Source organism: Trachypithecus francoisi, unplaced genomic scaffold (assembly GCF_009764315.1).
Source record: "Trachypithecus francoisi isolate TF-2019V2 unplaced genomic scaffold, Tfra_2.0 Lachesis_group1, whole genome shotgun sequence".
Taxonomy (NCBI): Eukaryota; Metazoa; Chordata; class Mammalia; order Primates; family Cercopithecidae; genus Trachypithecus; species Trachypithecus francoisi.
In genome coordinates this window covers 136,561,093-136,585,078 of record NW_022681454.1, presented here as the reverse complement: position 1 = coordinate 136,585,078, position 23,986 = coordinate 136,561,093, and the positions used below count along the sequence as shown (strand labels likewise).

Sequence of the window (23,986 nt, the reverse complement as noted above, 5' to 3'; positions counted from 1 at the left end):
AGTAAGAACGGCAGCTGCTCCGCGTTCCCCCGGCGAGGGACGCCTGGAAAAGGCTGAAGCCCTGGGCGTTCTGAAGCCCGTTATCCACTGGGTCCCTGTCACTCCAGCCTCCTCGCCGCCGGCCGTCTTTGCTCTTTGGTTCGCCGCCAGCAACGCTGGCCCCTCTCACCCAAACACTATGCATGTTCTTGAAAACACTTCAGAAAAATAAAGCTTCCCTACGCACAGATTTATAAATAAACAACTGGCTGTTCTTGGGAGATATTTTTACCACACTGTTTTTTGAAGTCAAAAATTGCCTGTTTGGGGGAGGTAAGGGTGCTTTTGACACCTCCTACCTCACTCTAGCCTTTAGAAAATTGCTAAGATCTTTTCCCTGGAGGGGAAGATATGTAAAATAGGCTCGTTGGTTTTGATTTCTTTCTCCTCCCTTTATTTTACTGAAGAGTTAGAGGGTTAGGCGAGTAATGAAGATCTATGTAGCCAGTTGGATTTTTGAGGGGAAGAAACTGTATTAAGATTCTTGGGAGAAGCAAGGGAGGTCGTTGGGCAAGGAGTGGATTGGAGAACAAGCCAGTAATTACAACTAAAAATACAGCATCATTTGGCTTCAAGGCATTACATTTCGCATGACGAAAGCTCAGCCTGGTTTTCTCTAATTGCACAACACAGTGTGTGTCCTTCTTAGAAACAAGAGCAGTGGCTTGAAATCCTGAAATCTGACAGACTATTTCTCATTAAGCCCTCTTAGACTGTTAGACTCTTAGAGGTTAGAAGTTAAAAGGTTTTAACTTAGGCTTAGAGGTTAAAAGAAGCCATATATTATGAAACAGTGGCCTTGGCCAGCTTAATGTGTAAGGCAAGTCACTGAGTACATCTTCACACTTTGCAATACACCTCAGAGTCTGGGGCTGTAGGTGTCTCTCATCCACTGTTGAATGCCGCAGAGCTTGTTGGGAAAGTATTAAAGATGTTTCATATGGAAGGCAGTCCTTTAAGAATGCACCTAGTGACTGCGAGCAGTGGCTCATGCTTGTAATCCCAACATTTTGGGAGGCCAAGGCAGGAGAATTGTTTGAGGCCAGGAGTTCAAGACCAGCCTGGGCAACACAGTAAAATCCCCATCTATACGAAGAATTTAAAAATTAGCAGGGCATGGTGGCTTACACCTGTAGTCCCCCACCTACTCAGGAGGCTGAGGCAGGAAGATTGCTTGAGCCCAGGAGTTGGAGGTTGCAGTGAGCTATGATCATACCACTGCACCCTAGCTTAGGCAACAGAGTGGAACCCTGTCTCTTAAAAAATAATAATAAAATAATACATACAGCCCTTCCTGCCTGTAGGTCTTCAGTGAGAAGCCTGAAGGCAAAACCTCTGGGAGGGAATTATTTGGGGAAATACATAATCCTGGGAAGTAATAACATGACTATCCCTTTGGGAGGGTTTTTTTTCACACTGTGCTTTTGAAGTATTTCTTTTTGGCCCAGGAAGACAGGGGCAAAAAGTGGTTTGATGTATCATCATCACCCCATTTGCCTCTCTCTTTCTTTTCCCAGTGGAGAGGAGGCTGGGAAAGCAACACTTCTTCACTCCTTACCACTTCCCCAGCTGTGCGGGCTGGTCACACAGGACAAGCATATCTCAAAGTGCACAAAGATAAACAGGGTCATCCCAGACCAACCCTCTCAAAAAATCAAGCTGAAGAAAACTTTATCTTCCCTTGGGCCTCATTTTCTTTCCAACTCTCTCCTTCTTATCAAAACTGGAAAGTATCACATATACTAAGACAGAAAAAACAAACTACATATCTGCATTTTTGCTGATTGACTGTTTATATGTCAGTGTAAATTCATTTGTTAAAGTGTAAAGCCAATCAGCCATTTGTCCCTAAAGGTGCCAAGAAACAGCTTTATTTCACGGGAAGGAAGGGCTTGGAAAACAGGTAGCAAATACTTGGGGGAAAAGGGAAGATCCTGAAATAGCTAGGCCCCTGCAAGAGTTAGTCCTGAAGTAAACTTTTTGGTAGCACAAAGGTTCCTGGCATTTTTTAGTATAAGATCTTTTTGTTAACATCAAAAATATTTCCTGGCTGGCTTTGTGTATTTATAGAGAAAATACACAAAGACAAAACGTTTTATTAATTTCAGCTACAGCATTTACACATAAAAAATAGAACACAGTACACTTATGAGAGACACACTATATAGGTCTACAGGCTATTCTTAGGTGCACACTTAACACCATGAAGACACTGCCTGGGAGAGGCCTGAGCTAGTAAGAGTACTGAATTGAGAATCAAAATTACCATTCTGCTTACTGATGTAACCAAATACCACCTGTATGTACCCCGATAACTTATGGAATAATTTTTTTTAATTTAAGTTAAATTTTTTTAAAAGTAAAGACAAGCGTTCTGTTAAAAAAAAAAAATAGCGTTCTAGTTCTGCTAGTTCTGTGTCTTCCATTCATTAATTGTGTGACCTAAGCTACTGCATGAACAAACCAGAGCTTCTTGGGCAAGTGTTTCTAGGGTGAGAGGAGTAGCGTTTTGGTTTGGTTTGGTTTGGTTTTTGTTTTGTTTGGAGGGAAGAAGAGCAACTGAAGATGCAGTTGAGGTCGGTCATAGTAGAGAGGGCAGCCTGCATGGTTCACAGCACACCACAGGAGGAAGGGAGGAACACAAGCCCAAGCCATAGGGAGTCAACTTCACCTATTTGCTTTGGAAAAAAACTGCTAACATGTTTAACGTATCTGCATTGGAAAGGCAATAAAGTAAAAAGAAGAAAAATATTAAAATCCAGTTTGGATTTAAAAATTTTTAAATGATAGAGTTATTCACCTTTGCTTCTTACTATTTAGGTCTCATAATAGTGCTTCACAAAATGACTGTGAATGTCCTTATATGTGTGCCCATTTAATCTGTGTCAACTCCTCCATGTTCACATTAATTACTTGAAACTTTAATGAGGTAGAAGGAATTTCTGCAGAATGTTCAGACAGTACTTGCTACTGCTAGGTAGACTTGGTAGAAAAAATAAGAAAGGAAGTGTCTAGAAATTGAATCTTTTGGCCACACACCTATTCTTCCCATTCACTGTTTTCCCCTAATAGTCCACACTGTCCAGCTCAGAGCATAAACTTCGCCTCTGAGCACATTCTCCATGTAATCACCTGGGCTGTGTGGAATTAGGTCTTTACCACTTGACCTCCTCTTCCCTAAGGACCAGTCCTTAAAAGTTGCCATCATTCGACTGGCTGACATATAATTATAGAATCAAGAGATCCAACCCAACAACCCATGTTTAAATTATCCCAGACATAGAAGACTCAATTCTTCTTTTTTTTTTTTTTTCTTTTTTTTTTGAGACAGAGTCTCATTCTATCGCCCAGGCTGAAGTGCAGTGGCGCGATCTCGGCTCACTGCAACCTCCACCTCCCGGGTTCAAGCAATTCCCTGCCTTAGCTTCCCAAGTAGCTGGGATTACAGGTGGCCACCACCACACCCGGCTAATTTTTTTTTTTTTTTTTTTTTTTTTTTTTAAGTAGAGACAGGGTTCCACCATCTTGGCCAAGCTGGTCTCGAACTGACCTCATGATTCACCCAAAGTACTGAGACTCCCAAAGTACTGGGATTACAGGCACGAGCCATGGCGCCTGGCCGACTTAATTCTATTTTTAAAGATATTAGGAGATTACATAGCTTTGGTCAGTGTAAAACATTCCCAGTTCTCACCATCAACAACTCTGGCCAGCAGGATTTTTCTTTTTGACATGTATATAGTTCTCAAATGTTGCAACTCGTTAGAATTCCATCAAATATCAGATCTGTTGATTAACAAATTCCTGCAGTTTTCTGCAAATGTCCCTCCTACTTGCGAAGAAGATGTCCATTTTGGCCAAGTAGACAGTAAGAAATAAGGATTAACAAGTGAGGTCAGGATGTCTCTCATGTTCCAGACTTTAGGTGAGCTCAGCCTGAGGGCTTATTCCCTTTCCTTGGAGGAACACAGGATGTTAGTTGAAAATCCTGTCCATATGCAATAGTCAGTTCCATCTGAAACAGACTGGACTTGGCCCTGGATTTCCCAGAGCCATGCTCTCTTACTGTCCCTTGTAGCCTTTCTCATTCTACTCAGGTAAGGTCGGGTTTGAGGCTACTTTTATGGAAATGCAATGCGTGCCACTCAAAACCCCTCCAGTCCATAAGATGGGACTTCCACCCTATTCCCTTTTTCCAGGGGCTTCCCTTCAAATGGCAGTGAGTCTCCATGGAGAATCCCTTCATCTCTCTCTCTCTTGTCCTCCCAGGAGCAGCATCCAGTTGGACTTCCCCGAACCACAGGCCCCATGCAGTCCTCCGTGCCCCCAGGCTCAGGTGGCATGGTCTCAGGAGCCAGTCCCGCAGGCCCTGGCTTCCTGGGCAGCCAGCCCCAAGCAGCCATCATGAAGCAGATGCTCATTGATCAGCGGGCCCAGTTGATGGAGCAGCAGAAGCAACAGTTCCTGCGGGAGCAAAGGCAGCAGCAGCAACAGCAGCAGATTTTGGCGGAACAGGTAACATGCCCCTTGGCGTGATTCATTCATTCAGCAAGCACTTATTCAGCACCTGCCTGCTGCCTGTGAGGAAGCCGCAGTTCACATCCTCTGTCAAGATGCTCACGGTCTAGCATTTCCCAGGATCACAGGAGAACCTGAAGAATGTAGACCTTTCAATTAGTTAGGGGTTTTCCTATAATGAATTAATTTGTTCTTAAAAGACAGGCTCCAGCCATCAATTTGAAGGCCTGTGTGTCAGAGACATTTCTTTGATTCAAGCCTGACTCCTTTTCTTCTGATTTCTGGTACAGGGGTCTGTGTAATCAGCACATGGCGGGGACTGTCTCGCATGCTCCATAAGCCGTATTATTTCTAACACGAAGGAAAAAATAATAATTCAGAGAACTCTGTTTCTTAGAGGAAATTGACAGGAGGAGGGATTGAGGAGAATTCTATAGAATGGGTCATGAACAATGGATCGGGAACAATAGCAGAACAATAAGGCCTGCAGAAGTACCTGGAAACCTGAACTCTGGGTCACAGACAGGGTGCAAACTTAAGAAAACTCCCCACAGCTTTTAAAACAGCTCAGGAAATCTGTGAGTTAAAGGAAAGCCTAACACAAATACAGCTTTACCTTAGGCATCTTTGTCTACCCTCGCCCTACAATTCCTCAGCTTTGAGAGAAAGCCTTCCCTGCAGACTGATCCTGTAGACTGATCCATTTGTTTTGTTTTTAGAGATGCCCATACCTGACTTAGCATTATCCTAGGATAAGGCCTGAGGCTGTCCACAAGAGATCCCCAGGTGGCTTCTGTGGGGGGTCTGCACAGAGAATCTTGCACAGCAGGCTCTTTCCTATAGGAGGTATAAGGTTGTCATATAAAGCTGAAGGCCCAACATAGGTCTGGCTCACAGTTATCCTTCTAGAATGTTGCTGATAGGGTCAGAATTTTGTAAATTTTTTCTTAAAGAAATAGAGACGGGGGTCTCACTATGTTGACCAGGCTGGTCTCGAACTCCTGGCCTCAGGCGATCCTCCCACCTCAGCCTCCCAAAGTGCTAGGATTACAGGCGTGAGCCACCGTGCCCTGCCAGAATTTTGCAAATTTACTAAGCATCCACCACCGCGTATCCTGTGTAGGACACAGGCCCACTGAGGTCCCTACTAACCAAGAACAGCAGTTCAAAGTAACACCAGGCATCCCCCAAAGAGAAAAATTGTACTGCTGAGCACAGTTCACTTACGTTCTTTTTTTTTTTCTTTGCTTTTGTTCCTGAACAGCTGTGTAATTATCTCCCTTTTTACTAAGGTCAGTCAGCCGCCTGGCAGCTATTGTACAAACAAACCTCTATCCCTCTCACCTACATAAGGTGTGCGACAAGGAGCCATGCTAATCTCTCTCAGGCAGTGATAAATGGAGCTGCCAAGGGCAGCTGGGCTCTGTAAATCCTCTCCTCAGCCAATCCCAGGAAATCTCAGGTGTGCCTGATGTTTTGAGTGATGGCTTTTGATATGTGTGCTGTGACCAAAGACACAAAGAGGGCCCAGGACAAGCAGGCAGAGCTCAGCTGTGCAGCCCAGGGGTGTTCCCACACGGCGAGGCCAGCCCCACACTGGGTAGCACAGGGCATGGGAAGAGTGTCAGAAGAGACACGTCAAGACGATGCCCCCAGACAAGGAGGTGAGAGGTCAGGGGAGACCCCTCAGAATCCAGAGCACGGAGAGAGCTGGGGCTTCTTGGGAAAGACAAGGGAAATGGGAAGCTGTGACCTGCGGATCATTCCGTAGCAACTGTGTATACTAAAAGATGATGAGGGATGAGGGGAGGATCCCTTTCCTCAGGGCCAGAATTTGCCCATTGTTTTGCATGTGATGTGATTTTGGAAAAAACAGTGAACTTCCCTCTTCATCTGCCAGATTAGGTTTTAATAGTTTCCCAGCCTTCCTCATGTATCTGCTCTAAGGATCACATAAGATCATGTGTGTAAAATGCTTTGGAAGCTGTGTGTGCTGCACACATGTATGTGGGGGCCTGTCACGTGGCCCTGGTGTCAGGGAACGTCATGTGAGAGCTGTAGCCACATGGCCCCGCCAGGTCAGTGGAGCATCTTGTCTGCACCTGAGGAGGATGCAGATTTAGTGCAGGTTGTCCAAGTACAGGTCTACAAGGAGTAAGTGTTCAACTTTTTTTTTTTTTTTGAGACAGGGTCTTGCTTTGTCACCCAGGCTGGAGTGCAGTGGCGTGATCTCAGCTCACTGCAACCTCTGCCTCACGAGCTCAAGCAATCTTCCCACCTCAGCCTCCAGAGTAGCTGGGACCACAGGCAAACACCATCACGCCTGGCTAATTTTTGTATTTTTAGTAGAGATGGGGTTTCACCATGTTGGCCAGGCTGGTCTCGAACTCCTGGGCTCAAGTAATCTGCCTGCCTCGGCCTCCCAAAGTGCTGGGGTTACAGGTGTGAGCCACCGCACCCAGCCAGCTCTCAGTTTTTCATTTTGAGAGTGAATATTGCCAGATCAACACCAATCTTAGTTGCTGCAGCATTGAAAGTGTCCTCACACTTTGGATTTTGGAAACAGATTTTGGGTTTCCTGAAAGGACATGTGAGGGAAAACAGAAGGATTTGGGATCTTACATATTTTGGGAAACTTTAAAATGATTCTCAGTAGACTTGGCAATCAGAGCAGAGCAGGTTGAAAGTAGGCATGAATTCACATTTAATGCCGTATTCTCAAAAAGTGCAAAGCACATCACCTCTCATCCATTCACAAAGGTTAGACAAAACTTAGAAACATTCTAGATCATGAAGTCCCATCATTTTACAAATGAGGAACTGAAGTTATGTGAGGAAGCTGAGCTTATGTGATTTATATGAGATCACAGAGCTAGAGAGAGACAGAGCCAGGATGGAACTTAGGACTTCTGATTCCTGACTCCAGCATACACCCTCAGTCCCCCACAGGCTGCCAGGGGCTCGTTCCTAGTCACAAGTAGGACAATTAAATTCTTATATAATATGGGAAGTTTGACTGAGGAGAAGCTGTTAAATGCTCAGCTTACTCTCAGTAATGCCCTTCTATTGCTGCCTAAAAGATTTGCATGGTTTCTTGTCTACACATTATTGGTTACACAATCAATTAATTTCAACAGTTTTCTGTAGAACATTATGGTAGGGACGGGATGGGGTCAACAAGTCAGAGGCTGTTTTTTCCTTTGGTTGCCAGAATACTGGCTGGCCTTGTAGAGAAGAGAAAAAGAAAAGAAAAGAAAATTATAGAGCAGCCCAGGAACAAACACAAGAGAAAAAATTGAAATAAACACATGCGTTAAGAGGTGGTCGGTGTGTGTTATTTTTATAATGAACACTCTAAAGAACAGGGACCTTGTTGTGTGTTCTTTATAGCCCTTGCAGATGAAAGGTACTTAATGAATATTCAGCAGCTGCAGGGAGCAGGTTAAACAACATCCCGAAGGTCATGCAAGCTACTTGACGGCAGACCTAGAAGTAAAACCTCTTTCTCTGCTCTTTCTACATCACTCTTATTTTCTTTCCCTTTGCACATACAACGTGATAATGATAATAGCCTTCCCAGTATATTGGTAGCAACACTAGCAGTGCAGCATCCCCGTGAGTGGAAGAAGAAAGACTAAAATGCAGGCCTCCTTGCTTGCTGGTATATGTGGAATCCCACGTGGTTTCCTCAAAGCAGTAAATGCTGAATAGTTTACTTGTAGAGATGTATTTTACAGGCAGTGTGGCTTCATGGGAATAAGATTAGCCTTTTTTGTATAACCCCTGAGGATCTCATCTTCCTATGCCCAAAGCATCCACTTAGGTCATTACAAAGCAGTTGCTTGTCCCTTTGAGCTCAGTCCCCACAGCACTAAGGAAAGCATGCAGGCTGATGTTGAGCAGTCCACGTCAAAACCCCTTCCCTCAGCACGCATTCTTCATGAGCCAGCAAGTCCACATATCAGAAATACGTGCACATGTTCACCAAAGGCATGTACAGGAATGTTCATAGCAGTCACATTCGAAACACAAAAACTAGAAACACCAAAGGTGACATCACTAGTAGAATGGGTAAATAAATTATAATATTCCATTATATTCATATAATGAAATACTATCCAACAGTGAGAATGAACAAGCAATAAGAATTCACATCCACATGGATGAATCTCACAAATACTGTGGTGGATGCAAGAAGCCAGACAAAAAAGCAGCATCATGTGAATCATTTTCTGCAAAGTACAAAAGCAGACATAACTGCTGTATGTTGTTAAAAGTTAGGACAGTGATGCCCATGGGTCAAGGGAGGGCGATGACTGGAAGGGGCACGAGGGGCTCCTGGCAGCGTTCTGTTACTTGATGGAGGGTCTGGCGGCCCTGAGTGTGTTCATTTTGTGAGAACATACCTGGTTGTATCCTTAGGCTTTGTGCACTTGCCTATAGGCATATGATTCTTCAACACAAAGTTTAGTTTTGGGGAAAACCCTACCTTCCTCAGAACTGCTAGGATATTGAATTGTGTGCTTGCTCCCTATCTCACCTCTCCACCCCTCTTGTGTTCTGTCGTTCTAGCAATTGCAGCAATCACATCTACCCCGGCAGCACCTCCAGCCACAGCGGAATCCATACCCAGTGCAGCAGGTCAATCAGTTTCAAGGTGAGGCCAGTGCAACCTCTCTCATTTTATACCTTCTAGTGGTGAAGCGTAAGTGATGTGTAGCCAGAGTCATTGCCTTACATGCTGTATTTGTGTCCAGGAAATACTTAAAATATTTAACTACTGGTAGGTTAAGAGTACTAACCAATCAGAATGGATTCCTAGAGGCCTCCTGTTGTACCAGGCATTAACCTTTTGGTCACTGAGTCACAGAGGGGTTCTAGAAAGCACAGGGAAGGGTCAGGGTAGCTGTGGGAGTTGGGACTGGAACAGCTGTTCTTTACCAGAAGTATATAGTATTGCAATAGATTAACAACCGGTAAAGATATACTGGTGCTTGTTGGCTCCATATCAACTTTGTTTATGTTTAGATCGTCATCTTAGTGACTACAGGGGCAAAAATCTTGTGCCACATCTTTTTTGCTTATGCCAGCAGGTCACCTGACCAAAGCCCTTACCTCTATAGCTGAAATGGAAGAATCTGGCTTGCAATAACCACTAGTCTCTGGTGAATGTAGAAGACAAATAGGGCCTTGAGGCTGATTGAACTGACCCTGTAGCCATTTGCGGGAATCCTAAATGATGACCCAGTAGCAATGGGTGCACTGTATGTTAGTGTTGCACTCCTTTATAAATGTGGAAGGCCCACTCGAATATCAAACCCTTCCATCTCCAACAGAGAGAGCCCTTGACTGTGTGCAGTGGCTCATGCCTATAATCCTAGCACTTTGGGAGGCTGAGGCGGATGGATCACTTGAGACCAGGAGTTCAAGACCAGCCTGGCCAACATAGCAAAACCCTGTCTCTACTAAAAATGCAAAAAATTAGCCGGGAGTGGTGGTGCATGCCTGTAATCCCAGTTACTCAGGAGACTGAGGCACAAGAATCGCTTGAACCCGGGAGGTAGAGGTTGCAGTGAGCCGAGATCACACCACTTCACTCCAGCCTAGGCAACACAGCGAGACTCTGTCTCCAAAAAAAAAAACAAAAAGAGGGTCTTATGTGGGGTGAAGAAAATAGCCTAAGGAGCCTTCCTAATCTTATCCACAGGAGTTTTCAGGGGGCTACAGGGTTCACCTAGCAGCAGAAATCCTAATCCCATCCTCTGCCCATTTTGTGGGATCCACATCAATGGGTCCTAGCTTCTCAAAAGTTACCTATTCCTTTAAGAATCTACAAAAAGCTATGAAGTCTCTTGCACAAAAATATATAATATATAAATATATATAAACTTTTATATAATTTCACAAGTATCCCTGAACTTTATCAATAGACTGGGTGAAAAATTTCTGATCTAAGGTAGCATTTTTAAGTCTTCAGATTGCAAAACACAAGGTTATTGAAAACAACTTAGTGGGTCACAACCAACATTTTTAAAATGAAATACAACAGAAATTATCAGAGCATATCAGAAACTTTTCTTTCTGTTTTAAACCCACATGTATATATCCTGGATCAAGAACTGTGAGTTGTAGTTTACAGTCTGAAAGCCATTGATATTTACTAACAGACCACATTGAAGATCACCTGTAAAAATACTGGGGCTTGAGTAGCTACCACTCCCTTTCGCCTCTGGGATGCTTATATCATGTTAGATCCTTTGGCCTTGACATATTTGGCCTTGACACAGGCAAGGACAAAAGGAATTGAGTTATCCACAGGTGTTCTGTGCACTAAATCAGTGCCAGGGGTTTTTGAAGAATTATGTTTCTAATTTTGCCATGGGTAGGGAAAAGTGGGGACTAGTCATCATTACATATAGTTGTTGTTGCACATACAGAGCCCTCCTTTATAGCTATAGTTCTCAACCTTTAGCCTGCACTGAAAGCACCAACAGAGCTTGTTAAAACACACACAGTGTTTCTGATTCAGTATATCTGGAGCAGGGCCTGAAAATCTGCATTTTTTACAAGTTCCCAGGAGTCACTGATTTTGCTAGCTAGGGAACCACGCTTGAGAGCTGCTGCATTATATTATGAACTAATTAAAAACATAAAAGCTGATAAACCCAGCATAATGTCTCTTGAGTTTTCCAGGTTCATAACTCATGTATTATTTGTGGGGAAAAGGGGCCACCACAATTTAATAATTGCTCTGTGTTGCAGAACATAGACACATACTTACATGAGCTAATCGGAATGTTTTGGGTCCAGTTAAAAAGTTCTATTCCAGGTGGGCGCGGTGGCTCATGCCTGTAATCCCAGCACTTTGGGAGGCCGAGGCGGGCGGGTCACCTAAGGTCAAGAGTTCGAGACCAGCCTGACCAACATGGAGAAACGCTGTCTCTACTAAAAACACAAAAAAATTAGCCAGGCATAGTGGCGCATGCCTGTAATCCCAGCTACTCCAGAGACTGGGGCAGGAGAATTGCTTGCACTCAGGAGGCAGAGGGTGCGGTGAGTAAAGATTGTGCCACTGCACTCCAGCCTGGGCAACAAGAGCAAAACTCTGTCTCAGAAAAAAGAAAGAAAAAAAAAACCACAGAGACAAAAATTAAAGTCACCTGAAATCCCACCATCCAGCAGAGATGATCAATCCTATTATTTTATTTCTATATAAATAGACACCCACAAAAACTGGGATCGTACTGTACATGTGTTTTTGTAGCTGACTTTTCCACTTAACAGATCCTGATGTTATTCTTGTTTATACTTCAGAAGCAAATTATTTTGCACTCATATAGATACGATGTCATCCTCAACCAGTAAGATACTATTTTCTTTAGAGGTGAGAGAGAATTCACCTTTGGGGCTAAATTAGAAAGAAATGCTGATCACTTTGCATTTTCTATTCGTGACGTGGAACATGGTTCAGTAGAGAATATTATCAATAAAGCCAGTGTAACATTTTAGGGTCCTTGAGCTGATTGGTTTGAGATATATAATTTATTTTACTATCTTCAGTATTTTCATGTGTTTACAGATACCCTAGATAGCATGATGTTATGCATCTGGGAAAATAGCAAACTGAAAAACAAGAAATATCATTCTTGGAGAGAAGTTTTGTTAGGTATAATTTCCATGAGAACCTATCCCATACTCTCACCATTATATATTTCAAAGGCCTTAATGACTGTCTTTCCCTCATTAGGTTCTGGACCTCTGAGCAATGTTACATGACTATGGGGAAATGCTTATTTTTTTCACAAATACAGGCTTGTTGTGAGTGAAAATAGAACATAGACTTTTTAAGGAAAAAGTTGGATACTATCGTCTCTCTTTGAATATACAAGATTTTCTTGGACGTTGTGATGTTAACCGGCAGACAAGAAAATTAGACTATGGTGTCTCACAATAATATCTGTTTTAGACCAAAAAAAGAAAAAGAAAACATAATTTGTGGTTTAACACATGTAGGAATCAGATAAAGACAAGCTAATTCCTTGGACACATCTGAATTTTTTTCCTTTGTATATTTAAAATCACGGTAGGCATAAAACTAGATTAATAAAAGTCTTTTTATTTCTCTTAAGTGAAAAATAATGTGGTGATTGCTGATTTTAAAATGCCTTTTAAAAATAAGAATTACATCAAGATAGTGCAGTCATTTACACTAAATAAAAATAAAGATTGGCTTGGATTAATGTAGCACTGCCTATTAAAAGGTATTGTAACATTTCTGCCCTCTAAAGAAAGGAACCTATTTCTCATTCACAAAATTATTCCAGACAGTATCCAGTCCTTTAACATATCCATTATAAATATACCCCAAAATGGCCAAATTATAGATGTCCTTTCATCTATTTCTAGCAGCCCATCAGACTGTTTATATAATTTGGGTCTACCCAGTCAATGTCTGACTCAGCAATATTTTTCCCTTAAATTTTTTTTATAAACAACTCAATAACCCATTTCACCACAGTTGATCTTATTGGCCATGGAGTCAATAAAAATTTAGTCGTTAAGGTCTCAAAACTTCATGACAAGATTACAAGTTGCAGTATATACTACCTTTGAGTGTTTTACTAGGAACTTTTGATTTTTCAAAAAATCACTTAGATATAATGAAGCTTAAAACAAAATATGAAAACATTTCTGGGAATTTCCCGCAGATCCTTCAGGCTTCCTGATAGAAACCATTTCATTTTTCAATGCAGTATGATATTGATCTCAAGCCACAAAAACTTGAAACATAATCAAAATTCCCGTAATTTTCTTTCTTAAAGAAAGGAAGAAAATATGGAGACATATTTTCAGCCCAGAAATCAATAGCCACATCAGGAAGACAAAAACATGCTTCAGTTATCTGCCAGGGTGCCAGGTTTAACAAGGTTAGACTATTCTCATCTGGTTTCTCATCACAGTTCCAGGTGGGATTAAATTTGCTTAGAATATTGACTGGCTCCCATGCTGCATCTTCTTTAAATGTCCAGGAAAAAAACTATTTTTCTTCTTATAGACTCAGTCATTAGCAGGAACATAGAAAAATCCATTTTTGTGCACCTCCTAGCCCTTTGCAACATTGACTGGTGTTCTACCGGTGACATTTCCATTCTCTTGGCTGTTTGGAAATTTCCTGGTAACATGTAAAGAATGACTCACTCAAATGCCTAATTAAGGTTGAATGACTTGGTGTGGACACTCTGGCCACCTTTTAAACAGCATTATTAAAACTGTGTTAGCAATTTGCTGAGAGAAATAGTCGTTGCTGATTTGAAGGAATGGACTTCGCTGTAGAAATGCAGAAAGTTGGGTGCAGCACACCAACATGGCACAAGTATACATATGTAACAAACCTGCACGTGGTGCACATGTACCCTAGAACTTAAAGTATAATAAAAAAAAAATAAAAAAATAAAAAAAATAAAGAAATGCATAAAGTTTATGGCCAAGTCACACGTAGCAGGATGATTTCTTTTTCTAGCTCAGGAAGCTGGCCAGTTTGCAGTGACATGTTATGATTCAGAGAATCTGGAGCATGTTGAAATCTACAGAGTGGATCCAAAAAATGTCCTATCTGTCAAAATAGCTGCTTAGCAGAAGCAATGGCCTTTAACCTCTCAAATCCTACTCAAGTCTTAAGGGAAATTAGTCTAATGGTCTTTATTGATAGTATTCTCTACTGAACCATGTTCCACGTCACGAATAGAAAATACAAAGTGGGCCGGGCGCGGTGGCTCAAGCCTGTAATCCCAGCACTTTGGGAGGCCGAGACGGGCGGATCACGAGGTCAGGAGATCGAGACCATCCTGGCTAACACGGTGAAACCCCGTCTCTACTAAAAATACAAAAAAAAAAAAAAAACTAGCCGGGCGAGGTGGCGGCGCCTGTAGTCCCAGCTACTCGGGAGGCTGAGGCAGGAGAATGGCGGGAACCCGGGAGGCGGAGCTTGCAGTGAGCTGAGATCCGGCCACTGCACTCCAGCCTGGGTGACAGAGCGAGACTCCGTCTCAAAAAAAAAAAAAAAAAAGAAAATACAAAGTGATCAGCCATTTCTTTCTAATGTAGCCCCAGAGGTGAATTCTCTCTCACCTCTAAAGAAAATAGTATCTTACTGGTTGAGGATGACATCGTATCTATATGAGTGCAAAATAATTTGCTTCTGAAGTATAAACAAGAATAACATCAGGATCTGTTTAGTGGACAAGTCAGCTACAAAAACACATGTACGGTATGATCCCAATTTTTGTGGGTGTCTATTTATATACAAATAAAAGAATAGGAATGATCATCTCTGAACAGTGGGATTTCAGGTGACTTTAATTTTTGTCTCTGTGTTTTTTAATACTTCCAAATTTTTCACAATCAGCATATGTTATAATCAGAAAAATAATCATTTTTATTAGAGATTTATTATCAGAGTAGATCCTTTCTTTTTTTGTTGCTGTTGTTTTTGTTTTTTTTTTTTTTTTTAGATCCTTTCATATAAAGGAATTTTGTCATTCCCAAAGAAAATTCCAACATCTTGTTGCAGTATATTGCTTATGGAGAAGAGTGAGTGGTATGTGTCCTATTTTTCACTGCAGGTTCTCCCCAGGATATAGCAGCTGTAAGAAGCCAAGCAGCCCTCCAGAGCATGCGAACGTCGCGGCTGATGGCACAGAACGCAGGCATGATGGGAATAGGACCCTCCCAGAACCCTGGGACGATGGCCACCGCAGCTGCGCAGTCAGAGATGGGACTGGCCCCTTACAGCACCACACCTACCAGCCAACCAGGAATGTACAGTATGAGCACAGGCATGACCCAAATGTTGCAGCACCCAAACCAAAGTGGCATGAGCATCACACATAATCAAGCCCAGGGACCGAGGCAACCTGCCTCTGGGCAGGGGGTTGGAATGGTGAGTGGCTTTGGTCAGAGCATGCTGGTGAACTCAGCCATTACCCAGCAACATCCGCAGATGAAAGGGCCAGTAGGCCAGGCCTTGCCTAGGCCCCAAGCCCCTCCAAGGCTGCAGAGCCTTATGGGAACAGTCCAGCAAGGAGCACAAAGCTGGCAACAGAGGAGCTTGCAGGGCATGCCTGGGAGGACTAGTGGAGACTTGGGACCATTCAACAATGGCGCCAGCTACCCTCTTCAAGCTGGGCAGCCGAGACTGACCAAGCAGCACTTCCCACAGGGACTGGGCCAGTCAGTCGTGGATGCTAACACGGGCACAGTGAGGACCCTCAACCCAGCTGCCATGGGTCGGCAGATGATGCCATCGCTCCCGGGGCAGCAAGGCACCAGCCAGGGGAGGCCAATGGTCATGTCTGGCCTGAGCCAGGGAGTCCCGGGCATGCCAGCATTCAGCCAGCCCCCAGCACAGCAGCAGATACCCAGTGGCGGCTTTGCTCCAAGCAGCCAGAGCCAAGCCTATGAGCGGAATGCCCCTCAGGACGTGTCATACAATTACAGTGGCGACGGAGCTGGGGCTTCCTTCCCTGGCCTCCCGGATGGTGCAGATCTTGTGGACTCCATCATCAAAGGTGGGCCAGGGGACGAGTGGATGCAGGAGCTTGATGAATTGTTTGGTAACCCCTAGTCAAGAGAGGCCCCAAGAGCCATGACTCGAGTGGTTAAAGCTTAAAAAGTGAAAAAGAAACAGGATGTTGACCCATCCTTGTTTTTTGTTTTTTTGACCCACGTAAACTGAGCAAAACTGCAGCTGGCTGACAGTGGAAGATCCAGGTGCCAATCCACAGCCCCGCCGGGCCTCATTTCACCTGATTTTCACACAGCAATCGAGATGAGACGCCATGCAGATCCCTGCTGCAAGAGAGGGAGACACCCAGAGGAGCAGGTGGGAAGACGAAGCCAGCCAGAGCCCCTCTGCTCAGCCTCAGCATGCCCTGTGATCGCCTAGCCCAGCAGGAGCTACTTCAGCCAAGAGGGACTGTTACCCAAGAGAGGTATCCTCAGACCCTCCTGCCCCAGGTCGGGAGACAGCAGCTTTGGAGACACAAAAGAGACAGAGCCTCGGCCAGAGAGAGTCCCCCAGAAGAGGCTGGGTGGTTGCACAAGCCAGGTGCACAGGTTGGAAATGCACTGAACTCTGGGTGCCAAGAGATGTAAGGCTTCGAGACATGCTACTGAATTTGGAGGGCAGGCACGAAGAACAGCGAGATAGTCACAGGGAGACAACAACGGATCCTACAGGCCTGTCTCCTGCCGCATGATGACCCTCAGGAATTGCAGAGGCTCCGCTGTCACAAGGAGAGCAGGCTGAGTTTGGAGCACAGTCCATCCGGCAGTCCTGGGGCGTCTGCCCTCTGCTGGTGCCCCTGGTGGCAATCCCTCCAGGTAGGGCTGGAGCCCGCTGGCGCCCAATACAAAACCCATACATCCAGGTGGGTCACATCTACTTCTGGCAGCCACAGGGCAGAGAAACCCCTACTGGACGCTGTGTGTCTGCCAGCCTGGAGCCTTTGTCTCCAGCCCTGCCTTTATTCCTCTTTGCCTCCACACCAGCCTCCCCTCGCTTCTCCTTACAGACTATCCAAGAAGTGAAGCTTATGTCTTTAGGGAGCCTTGGGCAGAGTCCACATAAATGCAGGAAGAACTTAAGACAATGCCTGAAATGCAAAGGCAACACTGGAGTCTTCTTTCTCTAACATGTGCAGAGTTGAATGAATATCTCTGCCTGGAACTAAGAAGGCCGCTCTGATGTTTGGGTGTCGGTTTTTGTGAGCCACATCTGATATTTCTGATATCCCCAGGAAGGAGTGGCCTGGAGGTCACTGGTTCAGGCTCCCTTTGGGCGAAATCCCGGGAGTGATGCTCTAAAATCCACCTTTCCCATCATCCCTACTCATCAGAAAGATAAATATAAAATCCCTGAGAGGTGGAGGAGCTAAAAAAGCAATTGCTCCACCTTACAAATTTGGTTATAAAGGAGAAGATGTAGTTTCTTTCATAGGAGCAAAGTAGTCCTCTTCCAAAGTCCTGTACAGTTGTTGTCTTTGTCATTGACGCACATCTGCCCTAAGTGAAATCTGTCAGAAGGAATCAACAAGGCTCCTTGCCTCCCCTCCCAATCCCCCTTTTGGAGGCTCTTTGGCTTCAGTGTTGTCCTAAGTGAGAGTGGTGTGTACTTTTCTCCTGTCCCTTCCTCCCTCCGCGTCCTAGACACTGGCTGCCTTCTGTGCACTCCCAGGCAGCTCACCACAGAGGAATCGGAGCCTGTGGGGTTGGACTGGCCACACTCAGTCCTGAGAAGGCGAGTTGCCCTGGAAAGCTGGGAGCAGAGAGGTTTGGAGAGGAGGCAGCGGGCAACATTGCCTTTGACTTGCTCTCAGTGTACCCCGGGTTGTAGATCTGCTCAGTAAGGGGCAGGATGTAAGGCCAGAGGTGCCTGGTGGGTGAGAATCCCAGGCAGGGGCTGGGCGCCCTCTCCGAAGAGGTGGCAGCAGAGTGACCCTGAACTCCCCACATGGGGACTCATGCCACTGGGGAAACTGAGTGGAAAGAGATGAAACCAAAAAAGAAGCAAACAAATGAGAAGACACAGAAAACATAATTATCTTTTCCTGAAAGGTGCAGGAAATAAATAAGCAATGATGAGAAACTGGAGGTGGCTAATGGAAGTGGGACAGGGATGGGGGCTCCATTATCTTTTAAAAGCTTCCTCCAGATGCTCAGTACTAGGACCAACTAATAGAGAGGTAGATTTGAATACGGTGGTTTTGTTTTGGTTTTGTTTTTACTACGGTGCTGATGTATATGTAATGTCTAAAAAAGTTATTTGTACATAAGTTTTTACAATACTGCAGATATCACTGGGTCTACTATCTGTAAAAAATATACATATAAATATATATATACTGTTTGTTTAAAATAGAGTATTTTAATTTCATTCCTTAACCCATCATCACAGCAGTGGTATTGCACTTCAGATGACATCTAATGACTAATTTGTACTGTATGACCTATGGCAACTTGCTCCATTTTATTCAGATTTTTCTAGTTTTCTGTTTTTACTATGTACATTAAGCATTGCTTATTTCCTTTTAAGAAATGTACAGAACTCTGAAATGTAGAAATGAAGTGATGTTGACATACCACTTTTAAAGAAAACAAAAATGAAAATAAAAGATTATCTGAATCAATCCAAAGTATAGTTTACTTTAAGATCCTCACTGGATCTCCAAACTTAATTAAGCAGACATTATTACTGGGTTTTCATTGATTAACTGCAGTTCTTTTCTCAAAATTTTGATATCATTCTTTAAACATTTATTTAATGGGAGAGATCTATCATTCCCAGCCTTTGCATTCAACTTCTCAACTGATACTTTCTAAATTTACTGCCGCACTCTGAAGGATGTGGCAAAGGGAAGGGAGGAAAGTCAACTTTGCATGGAACATAGTGCAATCCATTTGTAGATTCAGTACCACAACAGTTCCATTTCCAACTGGTTCATCTGGAGGTAGGGAGGCTCCACTGGAAAAATAAATATTTTTGTCAAAAAAAGAAAAATCGGAATATATTGAGGGGAAGTAATAAAGGTTCTCGTTCCACTGTAGTGAGCACTGTCAGTAAACAGCCTCCACCACCCCACTCCTACCAGGCCACTTTGCAGGTGAACTGCACCCACCCACAGAATTGAAAGTGCTTAGAAGTTTATATCCCTCTGGATTGACTTGAGCCAGTGACTCACTGGTGCAGGAGTATAAAAGCCCAGTTAACTTGTCTGAACAAAGTCAGATATAATTTTGCTCCAGAGCTCTACTGCAAGATCAGGCAAAGGCTGGGACTTGGTTTAAAGGTGCCCCGCAGGCCGGGCACTATGGTTCACACCTGTAATCCCACCAGCACTTTGGGAGGGCAAGGCAAGCGGATCACTTGGGCCCAGGAGTTTTGTCAGAGGCATGTGAACCAGAGCAACTCCATGTTAAATAGGAGCTGGGTAAAATGAGACTGAAACCTACTGGGCTGCATTCCCAGACGGTTAAGGAATTCTAAGTCACAGGATGAGATAGGCGTTCAGCACAAAATACAGGGCACAAAGACCTTGCTGATAAAACAGGTTGCAGTCAAGGAGCCGGCCAAAGCCCACCAAAACCAAAATAGCGACGAGGGTGACCTCTGGTCTTCCTCACTGCTATACTCCCACCAGTGCCATGACAGTTTACAAATGCCATGGCAAGGTAAGGAAGTTACCCTATATGGTCTAACAGGGGGAGGCATGAATAATCCACCCCTTGTTTAGCATTATCATCAAGAAATAACCATAAAAATGGGCAACAAGCAGCCCTCAGGGCTGCTTTGTCTATGGAGTAGTCCTTTATTCCTCTGCTTTCTTAATAAACTTTCTTTCACTTTGCACTGAGCACTCACCGTGAATTCTTTCTTGCATGAGATCCAAGAACCCTCTCTTGGGGTCTGGATTGGGACCCCTTCCTGTAACATATTTCTCTGTCCTGTAACAGTTTGAGACCAGCCTGGGCAACATGGCAAAACCCCATCTCTACAAAAAAAAAAATACAAAACAGCCAGTCGTGGTGATGCATTCCTGTAGTCCCAGCTACTCGGGAAGCTGAGGTGAAGAATCACCTGAGCCAGGAAGTCGAGGCTGCAGTGAGCTGTGATCATGCCACTGCACTCCAGCCGGGGTGACAGAGAGAGACCCTGTCTCAAAACCAAAAAAAAGGGAAAAATAAAGGACCCCCCTATTTTGGTTTTTTCCCCTTCTCTGTCCGGTTTCCCCCACTCCCTTTTTCACCTCTTGAGAGCCCTTTGTTAATAAATCACATAGATGTGAATCCACCTCTCCACTTCGAGGAAATGACCTAAGACTCCTCAGCAAACTTTAAAAAGCTTAGTATCACAACATGTTTCAAAACTGGGTTAAGAGGAAAAGTAGGCCACAGGATAAAGTCATCATCAAAAATAGGTACAAAACAAAGGTAAGTTTTAATATACACAAACCAAAAGAAACAAACAATTTAATTATGGAAGAAGAGGCCGTCACTCCCCTTAGTAGGTTATGGTTCCAGACGAGTTGGCAAATAACACTATGCAGGAAACAGTGTGGCACTGGGCTTTGTTCTTTTGACATGGGCTTAGCACTCTCCCAGAAAACATGGGATAGAAAATGAACTGATTCTGGGGTGGAGGGAGGGCACAGGGGGACGCTGACACTAGAAGTAAAAACCTGAAGCTCTGAGAAGAGTTGATTACTCCTAGTTCCAATCACTTCAAGCCACATATTTTTACTTATACTCGTTTGGCACTGGATGAATGGAATACCTTTCTCTTTTCAAATGAGTTCTTACATGTTTTCTTACTGACCTTTATAAAATCCTAGTGCAGTAAGTGTGGTGATGGGGGAAGAAAGAGGAGAGAATAAACATTTTTCTAGAAAGTCACTAGACATCTGCCCCCAGTAAGAAAGATGTATTTTATTGGTGATTAAAGAACATTCCACAGCATTCAATGAGCTGTTTCTGCCTCTGACCATTCTTTTCAAGGAAGAGTGTGTCTGGAGAAAAAGGGTGAACATCAAATGACCTGATTTTGTTTATTAATGACTTTTTTGGCCATACCCCACCCACCTCCAACCCCTAAAAGAAAAATGGGACAGGAAAAATTATCTGAAAATGGAGCAGAGCTACCGCTTTGGGTAACTAACTAGTCTTTACCTTTTTATTTTCTTTTTGATGTTTTTCCTCTTTTTGTGAATTCGGTTTTCTCCTCAATTCTCTTTTAAGTACTAAGGACATTAAATTCCTCCACTAGTGTAGTAGTTGCCACAGACACGTGCCTCATTTCATGCAACAGGTGGAGGTAATTACTACAGCTCTCACACGTGTGGGGCCCAGGTGTCTCTGCCACACCCAGGACAGCTGCTAGGCCAGCATGGATGATCATGGATCCATCACTGGATCTCTTAACAATGCTCAACACAGAAAATCTTCAGGGCTACCAAGAATCTGATTTTAGGTTTTAACTTCTCTTCAGATCCTTTAACTTTTTATTATAAACATTTTTAAACAACCAGGAAAGTAGAAATAATAATACAACAAATACCTATATACTTATCAACTAGATGCAATTGTTAACACTTTGCCATAAATGCTTCATGTGTATATTTTGCAGAACCATTTCAAAGTACATCCAACCACTTTACCCCTTAATGCCTCGGGACACAGCTCCAGAGAATGAGGGCATTCTCTTCTCTAGCCACAATATAATTATCACACCTAACAACATTAATTCCCTAATATCATCTATCCGTATTCTATGCTCAAATTGTTTCCATTGTCTCACAAAGGTCATCCATAGTTTTTCTTTTTTTTTTTTTTTTTTTTTTTTTTTTTTTTTTTTTTTTGAGACAGTTTTGCTCTTGTTGCCTAGGCTGGAGGAGCGCAGTGGGCGATCTCGGCTCACCACAACCTCCACCTCCTAGGTTCAAGCGATTCTCCTGCCTCAGCCTCCAGAGTAGCTGGGATTACAGGTGCATGCCACCACGCTCGGCTAATTTTGTATTTTTAGTAGTGATGGGGTTTCTTCATGTTGGTCAGGCTGGTCTCAAACTCTTGACCTCAGGTGATCCGCCCGCTTCGGCCTCCCAAAGTGCTGGGATTACAGGCGTGAGCCACCGCGCCTGGCCCATAGTTGTTTTTTTCCAACCAGAATTTGAACAAGGATCTCACATTGCCATTTGGTTTTTATGCCCCTTAAGACTCTCAATGCAGAAAATTCTTCTCTATCCCCAACTTCCTGACATTGACTTTTAAGGCAACGAATCTGATTTCTAAAAGTAAAATTGATCAATTTAGTAATATACAAAAAATGTACATGTCATTGTCAAACTGATCAGAAACCCACATCTCTGTGGCCAGAAATGGTTGCTCCCTGTAGCCAAATCTAATACGAATGAAAATAATCAAAAGGTTGCCTGGTGACAATGCAATTAGAACAAAGGAAAATCTATCGTTTGAATGTTTAAAGTGACAAGGCCTTGATAGTCTGCTAGAGCCATTGTCTATTTCCACGTGTTTAACCAAACTCTGTGTGTGTGTGTGTGTGTGTGTGTGTTTTACCCTGCCCAGAGCCAATTTAAGTGCAAAACAGAAATTGTTTAAAAATCTTCAATTGTAAGATTTGGAAAGCTTCTTTACAACTTGCAAAGGACATGGTTATGAAGTAATTATGCCTTAGTATCAAAAATTTGCATTCTCATCTTTCATTGGTCTCAATGTATAAAACAATTAAAATGTCACAATCCAAGTCACAATCATAATTGATCAGAATATTAAGTAAAAAGGCCATAGAATCATAGCTTTTTAGCATATTTTCCCTATTTTACCTAAAAGAAAACCAAGGCAGAGAGCTACAAAGTGCTGGGGTAGCACAGCCAGCAAGTGATAGGACAGGATAGGGTGGTCTGGTTCTGGAGTCTTCACTTCTTTGCTTCACAACCTCCTACTGATGGGGTGCCTTGTCCAAATTCAAATGGCCAATGAGTAGGGGAACCTGAGTATGCAAATATGTCCACTCCCAGACCAGTATAGTCTCAATGTGCTTTGGGGTATTTAATACTGTACTGCTATTTGGGATGCGGGAGGTTATGTATTATGGGAAAACTTGTATTTAAGTGTCTTTCTTTTTCTGTTAATATTATTCCTGGCCTTTTTAACTTCTATTGTATCCACAAAAAAAGAAAAGTACTACTAAACAACTTTCGAAGATGCGCACACCAGACTCAAGACTGTCCAATTTTCTTTGGAAAACTGACAGAGGGCCCTTTTCCTGATGTCAAAATGTGTTATGTATGCTTATAATTCATTTTACCTTTTCTTTGAAAGCTGTGCGGTAGAATCGTTCTCATTTTACAGATGAAGAAAATGAGGAAAAGTCATCTGCATTGTGCCAGACAATGACTGCACATCAGGGTCAGAACAGCTTTGGGGGTTCTGCTGTACTTTCCATAACACCCTCCAAACCCCACATGACACAGGGCGTGCAGCAGAACCCAACCCAGGTTCTACAGTCGTGAGCATGACCCACCTTCCTCAGCCAAGAGAAAGAATATCCTCTTCGCACTGGTCCCTGGGCAATTCCTTGAAATGATATCCTTTTCCTCTTGAAATTGTGCCTCAAAGAGTAAAAGAAACCAATGACTAAAGGAAATTCCTCAGTTTGGAGGATGGCAGATAAGAAAAGAAATAACTTATGGAAACACTGAAACTCTCTCAGCTTATGAGATTAAAAGAAAAAGAAAAAAATGGCTGAAATCTGTTGGAACCAAGATGCCTAGCTGGAGTCTGCACAGAACAAGCTTGCTGATGTCACAGCTTAAATTTCCACGACATTTCATATTAACTCCCCTGGAATCTGCACATG

At 43.4% G+C, this 23,986-nt stretch overlaps 2 protein-coding genes across 3 annotated transcripts in view; one reads left to right on the top strand and one right to left on the bottom strand.

Annotated features, from left to right (window-relative positions):
* The window catches only part of MAML3 (mastermind like transcriptional coactivator 3), a 440,066-nt gene extending 421,323 nt beyond the window's left edge, over positions 1-18,743 (top strand). Inside the window, 3 exon segments of the mRNA XM_033215310.1 lie at positions 4,309-4,554; positions 9,130-9,214; positions 15,180-18,743. Of these exon segments, the coding sequence (XP_033071201.1) occupies positions 4,309-4,554; positions 9,130-9,214; positions 15,180-16,180 (1,332 nt within the window). The 3' untranslated portion in view covers positions 16,181-18,743.
* Positions 18,744-18,896: 153 nt separating this feature from the next.
* The window catches only part of MGST2 (microsomal glutathione S-transferase 2), a 44,175-nt gene continuing 39,085 nt past the window's right edge, over positions 18,897-23,986 (bottom strand). The window contains exons 6-7 of one of the 2 annotated variants that reach the window (XR_004438136.1): positions 23,651-23,738; positions 18,897-19,078 (exon numbers count right to left, since the gene is read on the bottom strand). The gene's annotated coding sequence lies outside the window, so the exon portion shown is untranslated. Of the gene's footprint in view, positions 19,079-23,401; positions 23,739-23,986 lie in introns of those variants that run through there. The other variant, XM_033215312.1, reaches the window with a different exon arrangement.